At 41.4% G+C, this 25,176-nt stretch overlaps 1 protein-coding gene across 2 annotated transcripts in view; it reads right to left on the bottom strand.

Moving 5' to 3' along the window:
• Positions 1 to 3,865: 3,865 nt before the first annotated feature.
• The window catches only part of SH3PXD2B (SH3 and PX domains 2B), a 128,271-nt gene continuing 106,960 nt past the window's right edge, over positions 3,866 to 25,176 (bottom strand). For both annotated transcript variants that reach the window (XM_020992306.1, XM_078150550.1), the window contains 4 exons: positions 22,852 to 23,078; positions 20,581 to 20,630; positions 19,780 to 19,905; positions 3,866 to 11,441 (listed from right to left, as the gene is read on the bottom strand). In XM_020992306.1, the coding sequence (XP_020847965.1) occupies positions 9,894 to 11,441; positions 19,780 to 19,905; positions 20,581 to 20,630; positions 22,852 to 23,078 (1,951 nt within the window). In that variant the 3' untranslated portion in view covers positions 3,866 to 9,893. The remainder of the gene's footprint in view (positions 11,442 to 19,779; positions 19,906 to 20,580; positions 20,631 to 22,851; positions 23,079 to 25,176) is intronic.

Genomic DNA, 25,176 nt, shown 5'->3' on the forward strand with positions numbered 1-25,176 from the left:
TTATTTTGGCTAGGTTGCTAGGATTAGAGTTAGACTCTAATCAGACTGGGATTAAGCACTTCTATGCGTGTTGAGTGATTGTACCTATGAAATGTGTAGTATTGAGGTCTGCAGGGGCTCTCCCAGGGAGTGTCCACGGGACTTCTCTGACAACTCCCGTGACATCCAGGGCTTAGTGCCGAAGGGCTTGCACTCTGAGATGATGAAGAAAATAACCCTACCGGGGCAGTTAGGTAGTGTAGGGGATAGAGCACCAGCTCTGAAGTCAGGAAGAACTGAGTTTGAATCCTGCCTCAGCCCACTAGTGGTGTGACCCTGGGCAAGTCACTCAACCCAGATTGCTTGCCCCCCAAAAAAGAAAAAAGGAAAGCACCCTTATTGACCATTGAGCAGGAAACGCTGCTGATCTTTAAAAGGTACTGACTTCAGCTCCTTCCACTTCGTGCTTCTTTGCCTGACCAAAGGTGACTGAGCAGCAATCCTGACATGGATGTGTCCAGGCTTGGAGACAGCCTTGTGAGTTGGAGAGGTCAGGAGATCTTGGGTCCTTGTCTGATGCCTGCTGCACTGTGGGTGTGCACTCCCTACATTCACTATATAAAGGAGACAGCCATTGGCAAGAGGGTAAACCCAATCCTTGATCTGACTTGGCAGAAGGCATGGACTTAGAAGGAAGCATTTGGACAGCACAGGGCTAAGGTAAAATGTGAAATGCTTAATTAGCAGTCCAATAAACTGCTTTGTGTTTTGAGGGTTTTATATCTAACCGTCCTGGGAGAGTTTTATAGTAATCATGTTATTTCCACACCTTCTTTTAAGTTCTGTCACTGTATGCTTGTCTTGTGTATACAATATTTCTTTTGTGTAGATGAAATAATTAGCTGATCAAACCCTGACTTACATTGTACATCGAGTACCTTTCTACCCTCCCTCTTTGGGGAAGATACTAGACATAAGCCATATCTAAGCTTTAAATATTTTTTCCTGGGGCTCTGAGATGGCGGTATAAAGAGCCAGAGAAAGGAAAAGGAGCCCAACCCTAGGAAAGAGGGCCCAGGGTAATTTTCTGATGTTTTTATCCAACAAAAATTAAGAGCAAGGACTACTTCATTTTTATCTAAGTAGCTAGCACCATAGTGCTAGCTAAGTTTGTTAAGTTAATTTGAATCAATGGTCCATAGAGGGTTTTGGAGTAAAAGACTAAATGTAGATACCTAGGTTTGTGAGGACTGTTCTTATTTAGTGGTATACTCCCGGGTACTTTACACCATCCAGAGTTATTTTAAATGCGGTATTTTTTTTTACTATCTCCTGAAAAATTTTGCTTGTGACATATAGGAATGCTCATGATTTATGTGGATTTACTTTACATCCTGCTACTGTGCTAAAATTGTTTCAACTAACTTTTTAGTTGAGTCTTTGGGATTTTCCAAGTATAGCATCATGTGCTATAAGAAATGATGAGCTCAATGATTTTAGAAAAACATGGAAAGATGAGTGAAATAACGAAGAGCAAAATGAGCAGAACCAAGAGAAGACTGTATACAGTAACAGCAGGATTGTTTTAAGAACAACTTTGAGTAAATTAGTTATTTTGACTATTATAAACACCCAAATTAATTGTAAAGGATGTAGGAAGAAAGGTGCTATCTGCATCCAGAGAAAGAATTGATAAATAGATGTATAGAATAATTTTACATATGTATGTGTGTGTATACATATATATATATATATATATATATATACATATATATATATATACACACATATATACACCTATTTGTGTCTAATGGTACCATTTCTAGGGGAAATGGCAGAAAAAAAATTATAGGACAATTTTGTTGTATATTTGAAAGGAATAGCAAGTTGTATATAATAGCCTCATAGCTTCATTTGTAATCAGCTTTTTTATTGTACTGTCATGGAAATGCTTGTTTTATTCCATAAATTAAATGTAAAATTAAAAAAAGTTTAAAAATTATTTAATGGTATACATGCAATTCACCCACCTGTTGAAAATTTGGGTTGTTGTCGGGGTCACTGTTTATAGTGAGTTTATAGGGGTTGGGTTAGACAGTGCCTGAGCTGAAGGGGGGAGATAAAGCTGGGTTTCTGCTCTTCCTTTTCCAACTTCATTTTCCCCATTCCTGAGCTGAGGCAAACTGCTTTGGGAATACTCCTCCCTCTCCCTCCTTTCTTTTATAATACACTTGCCACTCCCTCCTTTTACCTTCAAGTGGGACAATAAGGTTAGTAGCAGGGGAATGGGGACATAAGCCTACTAGGATATTACTTTGTTTTAGGAATTCACAATTCAGCCCATTATAGTCATAATCATAGTCCCTCCTTTGTATGATCCACCCTTCATCAGCAGTCAGAGGTGTTTTCTGTTAGTGGGGATCAACTCATGTTGACACATCCATGTTCTTTTGGGACCGAGGGTATACATGGGTGAAAAAGCAGGCTGAGATCAGGACTGTAGTCTGGGGCTATTTTCCCTGTACAACAGTTACTGGACCATAAAGGGGCTGAACCTAACACTTAAGCCTCATTAGAGGCATGCATTCGCCAACTCGGTGGAATTTAAGTTCGTTGAAAGCAGGGCCAGTTTTATTTTTGTCTTTATTTCTCCAGACTATGTCCAGAACATAGCAGGTGCTTAACAAATATTTGTTGATTTGCATTCAACTAATCATGTGGGTTTTGCCCTCCAAAGGGGCTCAGGAAATAATTCTGATGGGCCAGAGGTCTTCTTTTCACAGCTCATCTCTGACTCTTGTTCTCCAGTGCCTTCCCTTGGGCATGAAAGATGGGAGAATTCTTTTCTCCCTCACACAGCTTTTGGAGAGTCTTAGAATCTAGTTTGTCTTTAAGACTTGAAAGTCCTACTTAAGATGATATATCTAGAGCTCGAAGCTCTCTCAGAGGTCAGGCACAGATAGGCGGCACGGGGGATGCAGCACCTGGCCTGGAGTCAGGAGGACTTGGATTCAAAAGTGGCCTTAGATATTTACTAGCTGTGTGGCCCTAGGTAAGTAATGTAACCTCTGTTTGCTTCGATTTTCTCACCTGTAAATGGGGATAATAATAGCACCTATTACCTAGGTTATGAGGATCAAGTAAGATAATAGTTGTAAAGTGCTCAGCATAATCCCTGACACACAGTTGATGTTCATATTAAATTATTAAAATATAAAATAAAATAATAAATATGAAATTAACATGTTAGCTATTATTATTATTGTCTAGGTTCATCCCCTTCATTGTAAAGACATTGTAAAGCCTAGGGGAGTTAGATGACTTGCCAAGGTCACACAGGTTGTAATCAGCAGAAGTGGGTTTTGAATTCCAGAGCTTGTATATACTCTTCCCAATACGCTCTCCTCCTCCTTCATTTTCATAAATGAGAAAATGGACACCTAGGAAGTTATAATGTGCCCAGAGGTCACACAAATAGCACTAAAGGTAGGATTTGAATTCAGGTTCTCTGATTCTATAATCAGTGCTCTCTCTCCACTCTACCATGTTAATTTTTTTCCCCCTTAGATTTTCCTCCATTATAAACCTCAACTGGTATAGGTTTTTTCCCTTCATTGCAATGATCAGGGGACCGCCAGGAAAAAAGACGAAAGGGAACTGGCAAATGTGTTTTCCTGCCACAAGAATTAATCACGTACCCAGTGAACGACTTGTGTAAATTTCTGGGAATCCCAGAAAAGCATCCATGAGGGGGAGCATGTATAATTTACCAGATTGACCATCTTTCCCACATATCCTAGGACACAAAGCTAGTTCTGTGTGTGCCTTCTCTCCTATCCTTTGTGCCTTTTTTTAGTTTAACCAAATAAAATACACAGACTCTGCATTCACAATGAAGCTTGAAACCAGTCAAGCATTTTGTTTTATTTAAAAAAAAAGAAAGAAAAAAAAAGTCTAACGGTGAAGTATACAGCCTACACATGCTACAGTTAATGTTCTGATCCCCTTTCCCCCTCACATATATACTTATATAAGTTTATGTGTTATAAGGAAACAAACAAAAATAACCGTCAGAGAATTTGTTTGTCGAGTAAGAGAAGTACTGAAATAGCCAAGATTCTTCAGCTTTATTCTATGGAACACACAAAGTGTTTGGATTCGGTCCATGCAGGACTCATTCCCTAAGGGTTATGAGAAATGAGATTGGATATACTAATGTTCCTGATCTAGGTTATAGGAGGGGGCCCTGTTCTTATTGCTGGTAATCAACATAATAAATCGTCCCCTTTTTTTCCTCCAAGAAAGTAACAACTATTGCTCTTTTGCGTCACTAAGGAAAGGCCTTTGAAAAACCTTCCTTAGGATGACAGAGGTTCTATCTAGCCTCTTACTCCTGTTTGGGGTTAAGGATGCTTAATTTGGAATTGAAGGGTCAGAAACAGGATGGCACATGGAATGTTTTAACAAGACACAGGGCCACATGAGGGGCCTTGGAGCAAAGGAAGTCAGCAGAGAACTATTTAAAATTAACTTGCCCCGCTGAAAAAGTGAAATCCTATGCAGTTAGTTAGATTTGAAAAATACTGATGGCACAAAGTAGCAGTTGATGGCTCCTGGTTTAGGTACGGATCATGGATCCACCCAGTCTGGGCCACAGATTCAACAGGACTGGTCTGGGAGTAGCAGGTATTGCTGGGGGTGTCCTCAGACACCAGTACTCCTGATACTGGCTGCCAGAGGTGGAGAATTAGGGGTGGGAGTAAGGGGAAGGTCTAAGAATAGCTCTGCCAAGTCAAAGGATGGAGCAGCTGTCATGGCACCAACACTATATCAATGATGCCAATGTGGCCATTGCAATTTCTATGACTCATCCTTTTCTTACCAAATCAGACTTTGGGGGTCTGGTAACAGGCAATCTTTGGTCTCTGGTATTACTGACTGATTGCAGCATGTATGTCTAGAAGAGGTGGACTTGGGAAACTAGATCTAAGGAATCCAGGGGAAAGGCTGCAGGTTAAAACTCTTGTTTGGTATCCGACTTAACAGTCAAAAGAACAAAGACCCTACTGTGATTCAGTGGGCCTCAATATCAATTAGTCATAGCAGCAGTAGTAAGGAAAGAAAAACAAAGCAAAATTAGACTGAGGGAATAGCAGCCATGCCACGAATTGCATATTTCCTATGTGGTCCTGACCACATCTCGATGTAAGCTACTGAAAGGCAGGCACTGTGCCTTCTACTTCTGTGGGGAACAGGACACTCACTGACCACCACACAGCGGCACACTGGCTAGGAGCCACGACTGCCACTACCATGCCCATGTGATCCGTGGCACGGCCTTTTCAAACTAAACTTCATGGCAATTGGTTTTCCATCTTTCATTGGTTTTTTGGTGGAGAGTTTGCTCTTCAGAGCTTTACTTGGCAAGAGAATTCTACGTGGGCTGTGTGTGCCCCGCACACCCAAGAATATTTTCAATCTAAGAGCTCCACTTTGAAAATTACATGAGGCAAATGGGCAGAGTCTCTACTGGGGCTGATCCAGTTGAGTATTTCTTACTGCTGGATGTGGAGCCCAATGGACTTCTAGTATTCCCCAGTGCCCTAACATGAAAAGAAATACCTCATTCAAGGACAGAGGTCTGACTTTCTTTAAAGCAGGTGGTACAGGATGACAGAATCATGGATTTGCAGCTGGAAGGAACCTGGGGGGGACATCTATTCCAATATCCTCTTTTTACAGAGAAGTTAAGTGAGCTGCACAAGGTCACACAGGTAGTAAGTGAGAAGGCTGTAATTTGAATTCAGGTATTGGATTGCAAGTCCAGTGCATTTTCCCCTGTACAACATTGCTTGGGAATACAACTTAATGCAGCAAATATTCTTATCAAAGAGGTATTAGGATTGAGGCTAAAAGAGAAACTGGTTGTTCTATGATGCAGATTCACCCCAAGCAGTTTTAGTACAGCAGATTTGAGATTAAGCGTTTGACATAGTGTGGTAAACAATCACATTCCTGTGCCTCTTGAGTTGGCATTTAGCATGGAATTTTGGTGCAGAACAGGATATCAGGTTATGCAAGAAGCTAACCTGTCTTTGACCTGTTTGGGGTGGTGTGGGGAACGTATAGTCTTTATGATTAAATGAATGTTCATTTGATTTTAAAAAAAGATTTCATAAAAACATTGCTGATAGCCCTTCAGAATCTACTTTCACAATAGACCGAAGGCTGCATTTTTGAGTCAACTGCTGACCATTTTCTGCAGTGTTAGTCACAAAGAGGCTTGCCGACCGAATGAATGTCTTTGATCCAAAGACTGGTTTTGCTATGTTACAAGAGGCTCATCACCCAGGAGACTGAAGCATGGTGGATTTTTCATGGCAGCTCATGAAGAACATCTTCCAAGGCAGAGAGGTGTCACAATCAGTGTTAGTGCAAGGGTATCCATGCCAACCTAAATCACAGATCCTTGACATTATTGCGATAATCCCAGTGGATTATGTAAATACGTCACCAAGCAAGAATGGAAAAGACCATCAGATCACACTGACCAACTCCATCGCCACGCGGTTGGGCAAGTATCCATTAGTGAAACACAAGAGAAAAGAGAAATTACGACCTGGGCCATAGCTTCAAACTGAAAGGCTGCTGCAGAAAGTCAGGATCTGTGGCTTCTGATGTAGCTGACACCAGTTAGAGGATCACCACATAATTCAATGACTTTAATTTGCAATAAAATCCCTAGAACACAGGTGAAGAGCGAGGTGGTGCCGTTGCCTTTGGATAGACACCAGCTGCAGAATGACTCTGACAGGAAGTCAGATCACCTTAGGTTGGTAGAAACCTCAAAGATCCTTAAGGCCAAGGATCTGGGTTATATTCACATATGCCTCTGCCATAGTGCTTAGCATGCTGCCTTGCATATAATAAGCACTCAGTAAATTTTAGGTGAATGGATGAATGAAACTAGGAAGCAAGACTGTAACAAAATATATGGTTTTCCTTTCCAAAATGAAGCCAAATTCAGGAAAGCATCAGGTAAGCTAGCAAAAGGAACGTTTGTCAAAAATTAGCTCAACACCGATCAAACTTAAGGTAGCTGCTTTCTCTGATAACTAGGGTCTAGGAATGACCGAGGGGATCTGAGTGCTCAGACTTGCAAAGGTTACTCTCAGAGTCGCTGCAGTTCTTTATCCTCGGCTCATCTTTCCAAGTGGTTTCTGAGGACAGTGCTAGAGGGGGCCAGTCAGGAACAGGAGAAACACTCAAGTCTATCAGTCCCGGGGCACCAGGTGGTAGGTTCCCCAGGGCTACCCTTCCCTTAGAGGAAGGGATGAATGAAGGACATGACATTAACATGCACTGTGGAATCCAGGGAAAATGTGGATTCAAGTCTTTTTTCCTATCCAAGGGTTTTCAATGGCCACTTCTTTAATAAAGCAACACATCCCAGAAGTATTAAGGATGTGTATGGGGAGTTGTCTTCCCAAGAAAATGGACATTAATGCAGTGAAGGGGTAGTCTAGAGCTGGCTTGTTCCTAGAAACGAGCTACAGGAAGAAAAGTACATTCCTGCTTTCAAATGTATCACCTGTCACCTGAAGCCCTAGCCCCCTTTGTTTCTTCCACAGGAGATCATGGGATCACAAATTTAAAGTCAGAAGGTACCTTAAAGTTCATTTAGTCCAACCCCTTCATTTTTACAGTTGAGGAAACTGAGGCTCATAGATGCTAAATGACTTCCCAAGGTCACGCAGGTTTTAACTGGTGGAGCTGGAATTCAGACCCAGGTTGTCTGATTCCAAACCTACCGCTCTTCCCCAAAATCATGCTGCCTAGTCCTGGTTTCTTTTAGGCTGACAGTCTGGTCTCTGGACTACCATTTACGATGGCTGGGTTCTCATCTTGGTTATCTCACAAATTGGCTGGGTGACATTAACAAAATGTGACTCTGTGATTCATCTGTCAAGTGGGGTAAATAAGTGTTGCCCAACTTGACTCACAAGGCTGTGAGGGCCAAGTGAGATAACAGATGCAAAAACACTGGGAAACGCAGATGTTTTACAGATGTGGGGTACTGAGAGAAGCAGAGCGTTAGTGGGAATCAGTCCAATTGGAGCTGAATAATGGCAACTCTCACCCACCTCCACCTCCTAGCATCCTTTCTCCTTGCCTTCAAAGTTCAGCTCATTGTCACCTCTTACAGGAAGTCTTTTCTGATATCCTCAGCCACTAGCAGTACCACTACAGCCCTCTAATTATCTTGTATTTAGTATATATTTTCCTTTGTACATGTTGACTTCCCAACAGTATGTCAGCTTCTTGAGGGCAGGGCCCCTAACATAATGCATGGCACAAAGTAGGCGCTTCATAAGATCTTATTGATTAAAGACTGGGCTCTGAGCTGGGGATTCAAGAGGCTAGTCATTCAGGGGTCTTTTCTCTTTTCTCCCCACCCCCACTCCCACCAACTGCTGCAGTAGTCATTGGAGCCCTGCCTCTTACCTCACCAACATCATGGGATTCTAGCAGCTACGTCACTAAACCATGGTCATTTCTTCCTATCTAAAAAATGAGTTGCTGTAGACTTAACACACAAGTATTCCTCCTGGAATCCTAAAGAATAATCAGGATGAGATACTGAGAGAAGCATTCAGGAAAAAGGAGTGGTAAGTAGAGAAAGTGATGGGGTTGGGGGGAGAGGAAGGCTTTGTAATCAGTGTAGAAGCAGGAACATTTAGAACCCCTTTCTCACAGCTTTTGGGAGCCAAATGGCTCCATTGTCCTAGCTTGCATCAGCTAGCTGTCAATTCCTATTTTGGGCCTTCCTTCCTCTATTCCCCAATTAGAGTTGGGCTGCCCATGAAGGACAGGTTCCCATATCTGAACAGCACCATACTGAGAGAAAAATGTGGCTGATACCAGCTCTAGGTAACCCTGGGATAAAGTGATGAACAAAGCATATACTGAATGCTGTGCTGCCTTAGGGTAGGAATCACCCTTCTAGGACATAAAGCTTTCTTAAGAGTGCAAAATCAAAAACAAACAAAAAAAAGGGCAGGTTTAGCGGACCTCTGTCCTTGTCCTCTTCTACTTCCATGGCATGTGAGTAAAGATTGTTCCTCACCAAGTCAAATATGACCATAACCTTAATGAAGGAAAGACCTGTTAACATTAGAAAAAGCACACAGGCCCTTTGTGGCAGCAGGTATTTCTGCAAACAACAAAAATGGGAACGAGTGGCTTTTAGGAAAGGCTAAATGGAGAAGGTGAACTTGGGTCATGCAAAAGGGGAATCATATAGCAAGGCCTATCCTATCATATAGCAAGACACTGGGCCTGGCTTCGTGTCTGACCAAGGCTGATTAACTTTTTGGTGCTCAGAGGTCTGCTGTGGGATCTGGTATCTCAGTGCCTTTGCTAGTTACATTCTGGATACCAGCATAATCTGCGGAAAGGGTTGCTCCTGGTTCTTGGATGCTATGTGAGAGCAAGCGGATGAATGGCTGCTCGTGATCCAACGGGAACCCATTGCCCCCACTTCAAGCAGTAATTTCTATGGTTAATTGAAAACACAGAAGGGACCTTGGTCTCATCCAACCCTCTCATATCACAGATGAAAATACTGAGGAATAGGATCAGAGTTGGCCATTTGGCCTGGAGACTACCACTGAGGATGGACTGAATCTCCTACAAGAGGGACAACTGCCAAGGAACCGAATTGAATTGCATTGAGGCTGGGGGATGCACTCTCCGTGATCATTACTGCTCAGGAGTCAAGAGAAAGTCCAATGCACTATGGAATCCTTTCCTTTTAAAGCCTTGTAGAAAATGATAAGTTAAGAAGCTAATTAAATACCCAGGTGAAACCAATGGAGATCTTGGCAGGATGGATCCTACAAGGACAGTGGGAACTATGGCTTCTTTCTTAGATAGTTGGAAGGAATCCAGCCTTCCCAAGAAGGCGCTCCACTTAGGACCTGACAGAACCACCAGCCACTGCTATTCTTTTCACGTACTTCAAACACAGTCCCCTCCTGGAAGCCACTGGTCTCCTCATCCCCTTCAAAGTTGGCCAGAGCCACATATAATGTATCTTTGGGGACTTCCGCAGTGGGGAAAGGTACAGCAGCTGGCTTCTCCCTTGCTTCTCCTAGCTTGGCTGCTGCTTTTGGCCCAAGCCCACTTTTTACTTTGACCTCTTCTTGGCTGCCTGGACCAGGCAGGAAAGGTTTGGCCTTTGGAGGGACAAGCATGGGTCGGCCAAGAGCTGGAGCAGCCTTGACTTCATTCGCCTCTCGATGCGGCACTTTGGTCTCAGGAAGGGGCCTGGAAGAGGAGGAGGTTTTCTTGGGCGGTGGTGGCCTCCGAGGAGGTACTACTGGTCTCTGCTGTGGTGACTCTTTGGGAGGGGTGGGGCTACTCTTAGGCACAGGATCAGTCGTCTTTGCTGGCCTTGGGGGGACTTTAGAGGAAATATCCTTTGCCATGAGACTGTCCTGTTTAGGTGTGAGCTTGGTGTCTACCATAGCTCGCTCTGGAGGCCTGCTGGAAGCCTCCCCTGAGAGCAAACTGTTGCTGAAGGAGACATCATGGGTTCCACTTGGGTGGTGACTCTCCTCTTCTGATGACTTCTCCTGAGACTTAGCAGGTCGGAGTTTGCTCCTGAGGTTGCAGATGTCCAGTCTGTCCTCAGCTTGAGGAGGCTCTGTCCTGTGGGAAGAAGCTGGTTTTGGTCTAACCTGAGGTTTAGATTTCAAGAAGGGGTTCTGGGTAAAAGACTCAGGTTTATCCTCAGGCTGCTCAGCTTTGGGTTTGATGATAGGACGGAGGTTTGGCTTCTTTACTTCCTTGGCCAGCACTTTGTGCCCACACTCCAGCCCCATCTCATTTTTCTGCTGGAACAACTTGCCCTTATCTGATCTCAGCTCTGCTTTCTTGCTGTCCCTTAGTTGGGGCACGTGTTTCGGTGGAATCATGGGCAACATCATCCCGGGAGGTTTGGGGGACCCTCTGAGCTGCTCCATCCTTTGCCGCTCTCTCTCTTGCAGCTCCCCTTCTGATTTGATGATGGACTCCTTCCGTGGTGGGAGGCTGGGCTTCTCCTCCATATCTGGGTCAGAGATTTCCTCATACCCAGCAGATGCAGCCATATCTAAAGAGACATTTCGATGGCCCTCCTTACCCTTCCATTCTTTGGACCAAGGTATGCTACAGTCTATGCCATTGTGTGGTGCTTCAGGCAAAGGCCGAGAAGGACCAGTTGCTTCATGGCCGCTGTGATTTTCCACCACAGCCTCCCCTAGGCGAAGCTGTGTCATTTCATTAGGCAGCGGAGCTAAGAAGTTGGGTCTTGAGGCATTGCTGGTTTTCTTGTACTTGTCAATGAATGTTGCTGGGGCCCAGCCTTCCTTATCATCAATTTGGATGTACCACCAGCCACTTAAGTTTTTCTCAATCACCTGAAAAGGATAAAAGAACAGATCAACTTAGTAACAATGGCTTTACAATCATTTGACTTTAGGGAGATTCCAACAGGTCCAAGAGAATATTAGGAGTTGTGTCTTTGGAGTTAGGGCATGTGCAGGCAGGGGAAATTCTTAAAGCCCAGGATTCTGTGCGTGTACATGTGTGTGTGTGCATGCACGTGAATGTGAATGTGTGTGTGTGTGTTGGTGCTTAACTAGAGAGGGGAGATGCTGAAATTTTAAAAATTGCTTCAAAGGAATAAGAACTGTTACAAAGCACTGTAGATTCCAGCCAGCACAGAACTTATTTGCAACAGAGCTGCCTGTTATTTCAATCCCTCCCTTGACAATATTTTCAATTCAGTCTAAAAGGAGTGTCTTTCTCCACCCCCAATTCCTAAACCCACTTCAGATCTTATAATTGATACCAGTGAAGCAATAGGATTTACTTTACATAAATTAATTTAGTTGACATTAATGGACAATGTCTAACAAAAGATAGCCCTGTACATGTATGCTATGTAGAAAAGTGACTGGTGCCCCAACAGTACAGAAGTAGGTAAAAAAAAGAATCGCTTAGCTCTCTCTGGGGCTTAGTTAGAGCAAAATATCCTTCAAAAAGTCTTTCCTGATTCTTTGGAATGTTAGTGTTAGTTTTTATTTATTTTTACATATCCTGTGTTTACTTATTTGTGAATACGTTGCAACACCTCAGTAGAATATAAGCTTGTCGAGGACAGGTGCTTTCTCTGTTCTACATCAGTTTCTCTAGTGCCTGGCACACAGTATGCTATGTTATACACTCTGTAACATGAATAAATGCTTATTGACTGAATGAAATAAATGGAATGCTTATCAATGTCAATTAATTAGGAGCTGATAGACTAAAGAATAAATAACTTTAGGACCAGTGCAGTAGAGAAATGAAAATGAGACAACAAATATTCTTAATTCAATGGACATTTTATTAAGCACATCATGTGTAAGGTACTGCACCAGGCATCAGAGATTCAAAGACAAAATGAAAATGAGTTCTGGCCCTCAAGGCATTTATATTCTTTTAATTTGATTACATCCTATTAATTTGATACTACTAATGATTAAGTGCCCATTGTATGCAAGTAATAATATGTTCTTCCCATCATAACTTATGAGAAGTTTCCATTATTTATTCATTGGGAAGGAACAAATGAAGTTTTTAAACTTAAAAATGAATATACAGAGGTCTAGAAATAGTATGAACAAAATACATATTCAATGAATTTCAATGAGCTTCTATCATCATTCCATCATTTTAAGTATTTCCAGTATTTCCTAGCTGCCAATCTGGTGTAAATTTTTACCATACGCAAAACTTTGTCTACCAAATGATGCTACTTTTTAAAACTCAGACACTTCAAAGGATCCACTCTTTCTTTCCTCCATAAATGCCCTCCCAATTTTGGAACCTAGCTCCTTGTTCTTGAGCTAGGCTGAGCTGCTATTCTAAACTTGCTGAGGACAGAACACAAAGAAGTAAATAGTATATTTATGTTAGCAGGACAAGGCAGATTTTGGGTTGAGAAAAGATGCTCTAAATTGTATCAAATCAAAAGAAAAACCCCAACACAGTCAATTCCAATTTTTAAAGACATATTACTGACAATGGCTAGGTCTGAGTTGAATATGAGTAGAACATAACATACTACACGAAGAGTTGCACAACAAAAGGGAGTAGTAGGCAGGGACAATGTCAACAGAGATACATATGACCAGACAAGGAGATGGGCCAGCCATGTGGCAAAAGCAAGGGACGGCTGAGGGACAGTCCACACACTCCACTGGTGCACTCTTTCAATGTCAAGAGAACTAGAGGAAGTCCAGACTTAAAATATATTACACAGTGGCTGTCATAAAAACTATCTGGTACCAGAAGAAAATGCAGAAATAGATCAATGAAATGGAATCTAGACAGCAACTACAGGTACGCCAAAGATTAGTGTTTGACAAATCTATATAAATAAAAACTAGGGGAAGGATTCACTGTTTAATAAATGTACTTGGGAAAGTCAGTTGGCAATTTAGCAAAATGGATTTATGCTTACGTCTCACATACAAGTAAGTGAATTCCATCTGGAGGAGAAACTTTAAGCACAAAAAAACCCAAACTATAAAAGATGAAGAAATGGAATAATGTATTTGCCTCAGCTGTCAAGGAGTAAGACTTTTTTTTTTCTATTCAATAAGTAAAAGGAATTTTTGGGACCAGGTAGAAATGTTTGACTTACATTAAAATAAAAATTTTATATACAATTAAACTATGTAGTTGAAAGTTAAAGAACACCAACAAATTGGGGAGAAAATTTGTGACAAATGTCAGATTAAATATCTGTTATCTAAAATATACAGGGAAAGGTTTAAAAAAATTTACAAAGATAATTTCCAGTCCAGGATGGACAAATTCAGTCGACCAGTCAATAAACATTTATTAAGTGCCTACTGTGTGTTAGGCACTTTGCTAAGTGCTAGGGATACAAAAAGAGGCAAAAGACAGTTTCTGCCCTCTGGGAGCTCACAATCTAATGGGGAAGACAACATGTAAACAAATATGTACAAACAATCTACACGAAAGATAAATTGGAAATAATTAAAAGAGGGCGGGCACTAGGATTAAGTGAGGTTGGGCAAAGTTTTCTATAGAAGATGGGATTTTAGTTGGGACTTAAAGGAAACTAGGGAAGACAGTAGACAGAGATAGGAAGGGAGAGCATTCTAGGTATATGGGACAGATAGAGAAAATGCCCGGACCAGAAAGAATGTCCTCATGGAACAGCAAGGAAGCTGATGTGGTATCACTGGATGGAAGAGTATGCAGATATAAGGTGTAAAAAGATTGGAAGGATGTGTGAGGTAAGAGGGAGGTAGTTTATAAAGGACTTTGAAAGTCAAACAAAAGATTTTATATTTGATACTGGAGGTGGTAGGGAGCCAGTGGAGTTTATTGAGTGGAAGAGAAGAGTGACCTGGTTAGGTCTGTGCCTTAGGAAATTCACTTAAGTAACTGAATGGAGAACAAATTGGAGTGGGGAGAGATTTGAGGTAGGCAGACTCACCAGCAGGCTAGTGCAATAGTCCAGGTGTGAGCTGATGAGAGCCTGCACCAGAATGGTGGCAGTGTCAACAGGAGAGAAGGGGACATAGTCCAGAGTTGTTACAAAGGTGAAATCGACAAGCCTTGGAAACAGCTTGGAGACAGGGGATGATACAGTTGAAGATGACACCCAGGTTGTGAGCCTGAGGAACTGGAAGGATAATAGTGCCCTCCACAGTAATAAAGAAGTCGGGGGAAGTGAGGAGGGTTTGGGGGAAAGATAATGAGCTCAGTAATGGACATGTTAAGTTTAAAATGTCTACTGGACGTCCAGTTTGAGATGTCTGAAAGGCAGTTGGAGACGTGAGGCTGGAGGTCAGCAGAAAGACTGGGGCAAGATAGATAGATCTGAGAATCATCAACATGGAGGTGGTAATTAAATCTCTGGCAGCTGACGAGCTCACCAAGTGAAGTAGTGTACAGGGAGAAGAGGATCCAGGACAGAACCCTATGGGATGCCAAAAGATGTGTGAACAAACAAGTTTCAAAGCAGGAAACACAAATTGTAACCTCAGTAATAACCATCAAAGAAATGTAATTTAAACGACTTTGAAGTGCTATCTCACAGCCGTCAAATTGTCATGTGTAATTTTAAAAAATGAAACTCTGGGACAGCTAGGCAGTGCCGTAGATGGAGTCCTGACCCTGGAATCAGAAGGACTTGAGTTCAGATTTGACCTCAGACACCAGCTGTGGGATCCTGGGCAAGTCACTTAACCCTGACTGCCTCAAAAAAAAAAAAAGAAAAAGAAAAAGAAACTCTGTGCTGTCCGATTATAGAAAAATAGGTATGGTACATTCATGTTTAATGAGCTCAGTGGATAGAGTTCTGGTCCTGGAGTTGGGAAGACCTGAGTTCAAATCTGGCATTAGACACTTACTAGCTATGTAACCCTGGGCAAGTCATTTAATCTCTGTTTGCCTTAACAGAAGGAAATGGCAAACCATTTCAGTATCTTTGCCAAGCAAACCCCATGGATAGTTTGGTCCACAGGGTCACAAAGAGTCAGACATGACTGAATGAGTGAACAGCGAAAACAAAACACTCATACATTGCTGGTGGAACTTCCAACTTACACAATCTTACATTATGCAATAAAAGTCAACAAAAATAATCATGTCATTTGACCCATTAATCCCATTGTTGGAACTATATCCTGAAAGTTATGAAAAACAAGCAATAAGGGAGCTATTAAGATTTTCACAGTACTTAAAAAAAAACGAACCTGGAAGCAGCTTAAGTGTCCAACAATGGGTAATGGTTATAAAGATACAGATTGGCAATTACGAAGACAAAAACATCTCGAAAGAACTTTATGGAATAATGCAAGATGAAAAAACAGAACACCCGTTAGCTAGGACCATATCATTGGACAAGCGGATTAGAATGGATAAAATATCTTGGCAGAGGCTTGAAGGGAGCCACTGGAAAGTTGTCTTGATAGTTTGAATTGAATTTAAGAATTCATCTGCAAATCGCTATTAAGCAAACTTAATCACTGAACATCATACTGATGTTCAACATTCAGCTTTAAATAATCTGCTTAATTTAAAACAATTTTTCAAAAACACAGAACTAGAGAAAGGTCCTCAGAACATTGGGCAGGCCTTCTTTGGAGGATCTGTGGGAAAACAGGGACAAGAATCTTACAAGATTTTTGGTCCTAAAGCGGAGGGATGAGAATATATCCCCTCTTTGCACAGGTGGAGTATACATGTGAACCATCACAAACAATGCCAGATTTGTTGCTATGTTGGCTAGCTTTGATGAACTGCTTTCACCCACTTTTTTCTTATTCTTTGTTATAAGGGATAGAACTATGGGGGGAAGAGGAAAAGGATATATTGTGAAGTATAAGTGATATAAAAAAATAAATGACATAAATACATTAAAAAAAGATGCACACAACATGAGAAGGCAGGGGTAAGTTGTGACTGGCATCACTACATCCCATTGATGACAGATTCCTCAAAGCAGAGAAGTGTATTACTGATCTCTTCCTCTTAGCCTACTGTTTATCAGATATTTGTGGCTGACCAGCTGGAAGAAATGAGCAGTCATATATTCAGTCCCTCAAATCTTGTTAGCACTGGGGAACCCCAGGAAGGATAAAGATACAGGAAGTCCTATTTCCTATTCTCTTGGATATGGGCCAAAGGGAGAATTGCTGGGATGCCATGACATTTCAAAGCTTGGAAAGAGATCAAAGATTCACCAGGAAATACGTCACAACTGGCTACTGGCATTCATTCATCGATTTGACAGTTGTTTATTGTGTCTATTATGTGTCAAGAAGAATGAGAGACCATCTCTGTCCTCAAGAGCCTTACAATATAAAAGTAGAGATAAGATGGAGATACATAGCTATAGAACCATGTAAGGGAAGAGTGGCTTGGAGGGAGGGGATAGATTAGGGACATCATGGAAAAGGTGGCATTTGAGATGAGCCTTGAAGGAGGAGTAGGCTCTCCAAAGGTAAATAAGAGGGAAAGGGCATTCAAATTCTAGGTTGAAGGTATGGCATGGATCAAAACAAGGAGGTTAAAAAGAGTCCAATGTTCAAATGAGGAACAGTGAGTACTCTACATTGGCCGCAGCATAGGATTTGTACTAGAAAGTATGAGACAATGTCTGCTTGGGCTCAGATATTTAAATTTTATTCCATGAATTATGGTAGAGTCCAAGACTTCTGATCAGGAAATAATATGAAGTGGTACTTTTGGAGGGGGCATGCTAGGTGAGCTAGAAAGAGGAGATTCTGGAGGCAGAGACATCAGATAGGAGTGCTTAAAATAGGACCCAAGAACTTGCTTTAAAAATATTTGAATAACTGTTTCAATATAATTGCTTTCCCTTATAATTCCACACATTTTATTTTATGCTTTTAAAAATAATATTCTGAGAAGGGGTCCAGGGTCTCACCCATGACTGCCAAAGAGATCCATGACACAAGTTCAATTCACATCAATTCAACTTTTATTAAGGTCCTATTTTGTGTAAGGTCCTGTGTGATAATCTGGGGAGGGGTGGAAATGGAAATCTGAAGTGGGGTGATAGCAGTGGGATCAGAAAGGAAGAGGTGTTGTTTATCCTTTACTTTTGAAGAGGACCAGTGATGTTATGAGGGCAATGTCTTGACTTGCGAGTGCGATGGATTTAAGGGAGGCAGAGTTGTGTAAATTCACTTTCTTTTCAGGAGTCATCAAAGTCCTGTGGCAGGATAAAAGGCAAGACAACTGGTGATGGCGCGGGATACATCTTGGATGTATGACCAACCTCTAAGTGCTCCACAGTGCCTGTTTCATCCACCTTCATGCCCTTTGGAACAAATTGTTCTGATCTACCTGTTCTGCTGGGGAAAGTCTTCACATGCATGGGGTAGACATCCTCCTAACTCACCAACAGGTTTGAGGCCTGTCAATTACCCTCAGCCTGGTTTAGGCCATCTGCCTGAGATGGTTTCACCCAGGGTGTGGCCACTGCCCTTGCTACAGTTTAGCAACTGAATTGAACTGAACTGAGGTGGTAGCAGTGGGATTAGAAAGGAAGAGAAGGATGCAATAAATATTCTGAAGGAAAATGAATACTACTGTATGACTCAAAAATCACTGGGATGTTTTAAGCATATGTGACTGAATGACAACTCCATTAACAGAAATATGGAAGTCAGTAGCATAAATCTAGTAAAGGGGTAAAGAGGAGTTTGATTTTAGACATGTTCATTTTGAGTTATGTTGAGAAATCCAGATGAAAATGACCAGCAGGCAGTTGGAAATACAAGACGGGAACTTGGTAGAGAGATCATTAAGGCCTATAAACATAGATCTGGTGTCACTTGTGAACCTTCCAGGTCTCAGATAATAGACTTTGAAGTATCGGTTCAGCTGCCCATAGGCCGTATTTTATAATTTATAATTTTATAATATAATAATAATTATTTATAATTGCAAATACATTTCTCTTCAGATAGAGACAGTGCTGCCTAGAGGATGTTAGCTTCTACCAGTCAAAGAAAATAGTCTACACAGAGGAGGTGTTACTTACACAGGAAGGCCATGTAATGTTGTGAAGTGATCCCGAGGGTTCTGGTCTCCATTTTGCTACTTACTAGCTATAGAACTTGGCTCTAGTCACCAATACGAGTTTCCTCATATCTCAAATGGGGATAATAGTAACTTTCTTTTGAGGGTCAAATGAGACAACATTTAGAAATACTTTGGAAATGTAAAATAGTTGATAACAGATATAAAAATTGTAAAATTTCTTCCTACTCCTCACACTTCTTCTCCTAAATAACCAGTGGTAGCAACAGATAAGATTTCTTTTTAATGAGAAAGACTGGTGCCCATGGTACCCACTGGAGCAGAAGCTGGATGGGTTGTTGAAGATTCTGCAGAACCAGGGAGTGAGAGTAGTTAACACAAGTGGGTCTTGCTTCTTTGTAGAGTAAGAGCACCCTGAGGGCATGGATTAGGTTTTTCTTATTTGTTTTTCAACAGTGCCTTGCACCTATTACTTTAGAAATGTTTGTTCAATTGTTGATGATGATGGGAAGTGATGAACTGACAACAGTAGTTGTCATGGTGCCATTTCTTTCTGCCTACTTCTCATAGATGATGGTGTGTGTGTGTGTGTGCACATGTGCGTGAGAGAGAGAGAGAGAGAGAGAGAGAGAGAGAGAGAGAGAGAGAGAGAGAGAGAGAGAGAGAGAGAACTTTTTAGAACCTGCATGCCAGGTTGTCCACCTGATATCCTGTTGTTCTCAGTTTCTGATGATGGGGAGAATGAACATGATGGAGAGAAATGGAAAAGAGGAAGTAGTGAATGGGTGACAATGGAGAGCTGGGTCAATCTATCCTTACTGAAGATAATGACGATGCCAGGCCCATCTCAAGTGTCATCTCTGGCATCTGTAACGTATGCTGCCAAGCACGGGCTCTTTGCTGTTAATGACACCTATCAAGGGATTTCCAAACACGTATCTACATAAAATCTCTGAAAGAACTGTAAATAACCTTAACTTTCTAGAGTCATCAAGAGAGATGAGAAAAAGTATCCAGGGGAAAGAGAAATTTCAGGGAATTGTTCAGGCAAGAGGGAAGGAAGGTGAGAGGATGGGAGGGGAGGACACAGGAAGGAAGGAGAAGTCAGAGGAGGAAAAGACAGGCTAGAGGTGGGAAGGGAAGGTCAAGTCCACTCACCTCAACTTTCAGTCCTGCCTGGAAACTGATTCCATCAGGAATAGTTGTCTGAAACTCAGCAATGGTGTAATATTCCTCTTCCACTTGGGGTGGGATAGGGGGTTTTGGCAGGTTCAAACCTCGAGGCTGATAGAATTAAACATAAAACTAACTTTTGTTAGTGTATTACTAAAAAGTTTAAACACAATGGGTAGTTTTGTGGGATTCAATTAAAATGTGACCTGGCTCCAAAGAGACATGTTGCATTTTTGATCTTATAAGTGAAGCAGAAGTTTTGCAGCTGAGGGTTATGTGGGGGAAATGTGGAAAGGTAAGGGAACTCTAGAGTTATACTGATTTAAAGAGAAAAAGGAATTAGAAAATTTTCTATTAGCTTGGAGACAACAATCAGAACACGAAAAGAGGAAACTAGTATGGTATTAGAGAATCTTTTTGCCCAAGGTTTGGTTTCTGTTCATCTTGAGGGGCACAACTTTACATATTTTATCTTTGGAAAGGGACCTAACCTAAAAGTCAAAGGTGTGTCTCTGTCTCGGTTCTGACTTTGTCACTAATATCCTGTGTGACCTTAGGAAAAACACTTATTGTCTCTAAATCCGCTTCTTAATATGTTAAGCAGAATAATAATACCTACCACACCTAGTATGGGTATTGTTGGAACTGTTTTGAGAACCAAGTGAGATAATGCCTGTGAAGATGCTTTGTTGAATACAAAAACTATACATTAAGTACAAAGGATTGTCCTATAACTCAAGCCTTTCAAATAAGGGCCTGGTTCCCCAGGGTGAGGGTTTTACTTACGATGGTCATGTCTCGTCGAGGAGGGGGTCTCTGCCTCATCTTTGGAGATCCTGTGGAGAAATATGGTCTGATTGTACTCCAGTTCAAAAGGCAGTAACCCACATTTCAACACACATTTATTACATACCAACTAGGCACAACGCACAGAGGGAAAGCATAAAGTTTAAAAAAAAAACAAAGAAAAAGAAAGAAAACAAGGCTGCTGACACTGGCAAAATAAGATGCACACACAATTACGATGCCAACTAGAGTGTGAAAATATCTTAAATTGTTCAGAATTTTAGGTTAAAGACTCCAATTAGGGGAAGAATCCACAACCTCCTGTAAGACCACCCGTACCCTCCCTTGAACTTTCTCAGCTCAGGCTCAGCCGCTCTACCAACACTGCTTTTCCCTAAAATGAATTCAGTCACAAGATTTTGTCCATTCTGAAATGAAAGAGATTTCTGGAATTCCCAGTCCAGCAGCAAGGGAAAAGCTGTGGAAAGGAAAGGGAAAAGATGCACTCCCACTGTGTTTGAGAAGGAGAATCTACTGGTTTCAGGGGGTGAAAGGCCTCACCTTTTCCTTATGAACACCAAGCTTCAGAGCCCACATCATCAGGGACCATTAGAGACTGGTGGTGTGGAGCAGATTTTTACTGAAGACTCCTCTCTCAGGACATGAGACTAGAGAGCATTGCCTAGCAATGTCCCGAATGGGTGCTTTACTGTATATAAGGTAAAACTTCAGGGAATTAAATTTTAATTTTAATTGGAAGGGAGGAGAGAATACCATGCTTCTATACCTGCCTCTAGGCAAGTCACTTACCCTGCCTGGGCCTCAGTTTCCTCACATGGGGAAGCTAGAGGGAGCCAGGCACCATAGCAGAGAAATCCTTAGGAAGAACTGAGGCCGAATCTGTTCGACCCTGGAGAAAGTCCCTTTTTTTCTTTGGTTCAGTTTCCTATAACAGCATCAACTTTATAGAGTTATTGTGAGGATCCAATGAGATAATACATGTTAAATACTTGGTAATCTTCTTCCTTTTCTTCTCCTCTACCTCCTCTTCTTCTTCTTCTTTTATTTTCTCCTCTCCTTCTACCTCTTCTTCCTTTCTTTTCTTTATCTTCCTCCTCCTTTTCCTTCTTCTCCCTCCTCTACCTCCTCTTCTTTTTTTCCTTTTCTTCCTCCTCCACTTTCTTCTTCTTCCTCTTCTTCCTCCTCCTCCTCTTCTTCTTCCTCTTCTTCCTCCTCCTCCTCTTCTTCCTCTTCCTCCTCCTCCTCCTCTTCTTCTTCCTCCTCCTATTCTTCTTCTTCTTCTTCTTCTTCTTCTTCTTCTTCTTCTTCTAAAAGGCCTCTGAGTTCTGTTCAGCTCTAGGTCTATGATCCACCATCCCAGTCTTAACATTAATATATCCTCTGCTCTGAACTCAGCATTCTGGGGTAGATTACTTTCCCTGCATCCTTCTCCCCCCTCCCTTATCCTTAACCCTGATCAGCACAGCCAAAGATCTAGGACAACAAAGTGCTTTCTCTGCTTAGTACAGCCAAACTGGAATGGAATACTCGTCATGGCTATGGGGGGAAAGGAGGATTCTCAGTAGTTAAAAGTCAGAGGTTAAGTCAATTAGTTAGCAAGTACACATGCCAAACACTGTGCTAGGTGTAGGGAAAGCAAAGATAAAAATTAAACATTCCCTGCCCTCACTGGGCTTATATTCAATCAGATACAAGAATTTTGCATAAATAGGGCCAGGAAATGGTGATCAAGAACATAAAAACAAAAGTAAATGGGAAGAGGGAAATAATCTATGTGGGACTGAGGTATTGCCAAATGGAGGCAGTATATGTCCTAGTAAGGTGATGGCCCTGGTTTGAGCTAAGAGATTTTTTTTTTTACCCAACAATACTTAAGTGAAACTAACTAGGGTAAAGAAGGACCTTTCTTCTCAAATGGTTGCAAGTCCTTTCCCTAACTAAATCCTCTCTTCATAAAGCATAGAGAAATTTTTAGATGTGGTCCCTGAAAAGACAGTGAAATTATCGGAAAACAGGAAACTAGGATTGAAGTTCTGGTTCTGATATTAACCATGTGACCTCTAAAAATCTCAGTTTTCTTATCTGAAAAATAGGGATAATAATATGGATAGGGTCGTGAGGTTTAAATAAGATAAGGCCTACGAAATTGCTCAGAAAAGCATTAAATGTTATGAAAGTGTACGTTATTATCATTAGAACGGACTGAACACACGACAAGCTTTCTCTTTATCCTGCTGGCAAGCCACTTACTTTGCTTAATGTCGCCATCTAGGCCCGTGCGGTTATCAAACCTCCCATCTCTCTGGTTGTTGAGTACATCCTTCTCTCTGCCTGCTGAGTTCTGCTGCCGGGAAATACCATCCACATCGACAGTGCATGAATGTACTGGTGACCCAGAGCTTAGCTTCTGAGCAAACAGCTCTCCACCGCCTTTCTTCAGGTAGGAGGCAGGGGCCCAGCCCTCTTTACCCTGAAACCTAGGAAAAGAAATATCTTCAGTGAGCTCACATCACACTTTCCTTGTGCTAAAGGGGAAGCTTCTCCAACCTTCTAAATTCACCTCAAAGCCTAATGGCTAGAAGCCTGAAAGGATAAATTAACTCAGTGAATGTAAAGAGGTGATAACAAGAGAATAATAAATATATCATTTAAACACAATAACTATAATAATAAATAATGAGATGATAATAAGAGAATAAGAGGCAATAGTCATTAGGAACCAGGAGAAAAACTGTTACTGCTTAGAAGATGCCTAATATAGCATAAAAAAGGGACATGGGTCTTAGAGGCAAAAGACATTGGTTCAAGCTCCAACCCTTCCACCATTTGACCTGCATGTCCTGAAAGATATCAGATAAATAATTTAGTTTCTCTGTGATGGAATTTCCTCTCCTGTAAAATGAATATAAAAATGCTCAACTTTCCAATTCAAAGTGCTGTTTTAAGGATCAAATTAGGTAACATATGTAATGTTTTGGAAATTGTAAAGTGCTCTAAAAACATAAGCTATAGTTATTATCACTATTACAGGTACTTGTCAGATAGACAGGGCCTGAAGCAAGGCATGTGACAGGGCTCCCAGTACGAAGGGCTTGAGGTCTTCAGAAATCAGCCTGCTGATTTAACAAAGCCAAATACAAAGTGAACAACTGTTTGACTCACTCTGTTAGAGAGGTCAAGCCAGCCCCTGTAACTGGTGCACACAGAAAGCCACTGTAGGCCTTCCAAATGGCAACCTAATACATTTGGAGGTGAAGACGTGGGATTGACGCCATTTGCCCAAGGTCCTTTTACAAGTAAAGATGATTTGTTTGGACTCAGCAGTGGACAACATCTCAGACTAAAAACTTGGTTGTGTTCTGTTTAAACATGTTTTGAGATGTTTAAAAGAAAAAAAAAGAGCCTTTAAAAAACTGGAAGTAGGTCAAGAAAAAGATAAAAACATATTGTGTTGAGAATATCTATTCATCTTAAATAGTTGAATAGAGGAAAAGGGCCCAGCACTATTCCTTTGAATAGAAAAATACAGTCAAAGAATTTTGGTTTTGCTCTGGACTAAAGGAATTACAGGCTACCATGGGATTTCACGTTATAAAATGCGAAGTTACACCCTTTCAAGAGAAGTTATACATAGATAGAGAGGCACTAAAGTTCTCGTAGTGGCCAATTACCTGAACTGTGGGCAGAATGTCTTGGAAGAAATAAAGTCTCTGAAGGACCAGCCTGTACACCTAGACCTACAGGAGGAACAGCTAAACTCACAGCCTCCCTCTCTCGACTTTCCCAAGCTCTATTCCGACCCCCAAGGCCACAGCTGACTAATTCCAAAGGATTTGGCTTGAGGCAGCTTTATTAAGAGGACAAACCAAACAACTGCTCAACACTATATTTTGCTTACCAGCATCACCCGAGCCCATCCTGAGCTCTTCCTGTCTCAAAAACACTAGCCAAAGCTACCATCATAGTGCAAGTTCTGGGACGTCATTTTTTTTTTTTAATAGCTGAGCTGTAAGAGCTTTTTGTTACAGCTTTTTTTTTTTTACTATGCCTTCTGGGTGCCTACACCCAATTGTAATTTTTTTCCAGTCAGCCTTCATTTTTTAGGGATGTTAAAAGTTTTAAGGCTTCTTGTGGAAGTCAACAAATTTAATTATTTTACTTTGTACCAGGTAATCTGTACAACACTATATAATATGCATATATAAACTAGATAGAAGATGATTTTGGGGTGGGGTCAGATGGTCACTAGGAGCTGGGGATCTGGAAAGGTCTCATATAGAAAGAGATGTCTTCTAACATTCTTTTGTGCAAGGGCAGACGTCTTTAGCCTTGACAAGGGTGCCAATCAATGCCCTTGTGAGCCATTGCTAGGCACAAGCAAGGAAGAAAGGAAACAAGGGAGAGGAAGAAGAAATGGAGTAACAGATTTGCAGAAGAGGGAGCAAGAAAGATTAAAGTAAGAAAAAGGGGGGAGCAGGGAGAAGAGAAAGAAGTATTAATATGTCAGCCAACAAGTGTTTGAGTGCCCATGTGTTCAGTATGGTGCAAGATACCACAGTATACTAACTGCTACTG

Source organism: Phascolarctos cinereus, unplaced genomic scaffold (genome assembly GCF_003287225.1).
Source record: "Phascolarctos cinereus isolate Bilbo 61053 unplaced genomic scaffold, phaCin_HiC Scaffold_2;HRSCAF=192, whole genome shotgun sequence".
NCBI classification, from domain to species: Eukaryota; Metazoa; Chordata; class Mammalia; order Diprotodontia; family Phascolarctidae; genus Phascolarctos; species Phascolarctos cinereus.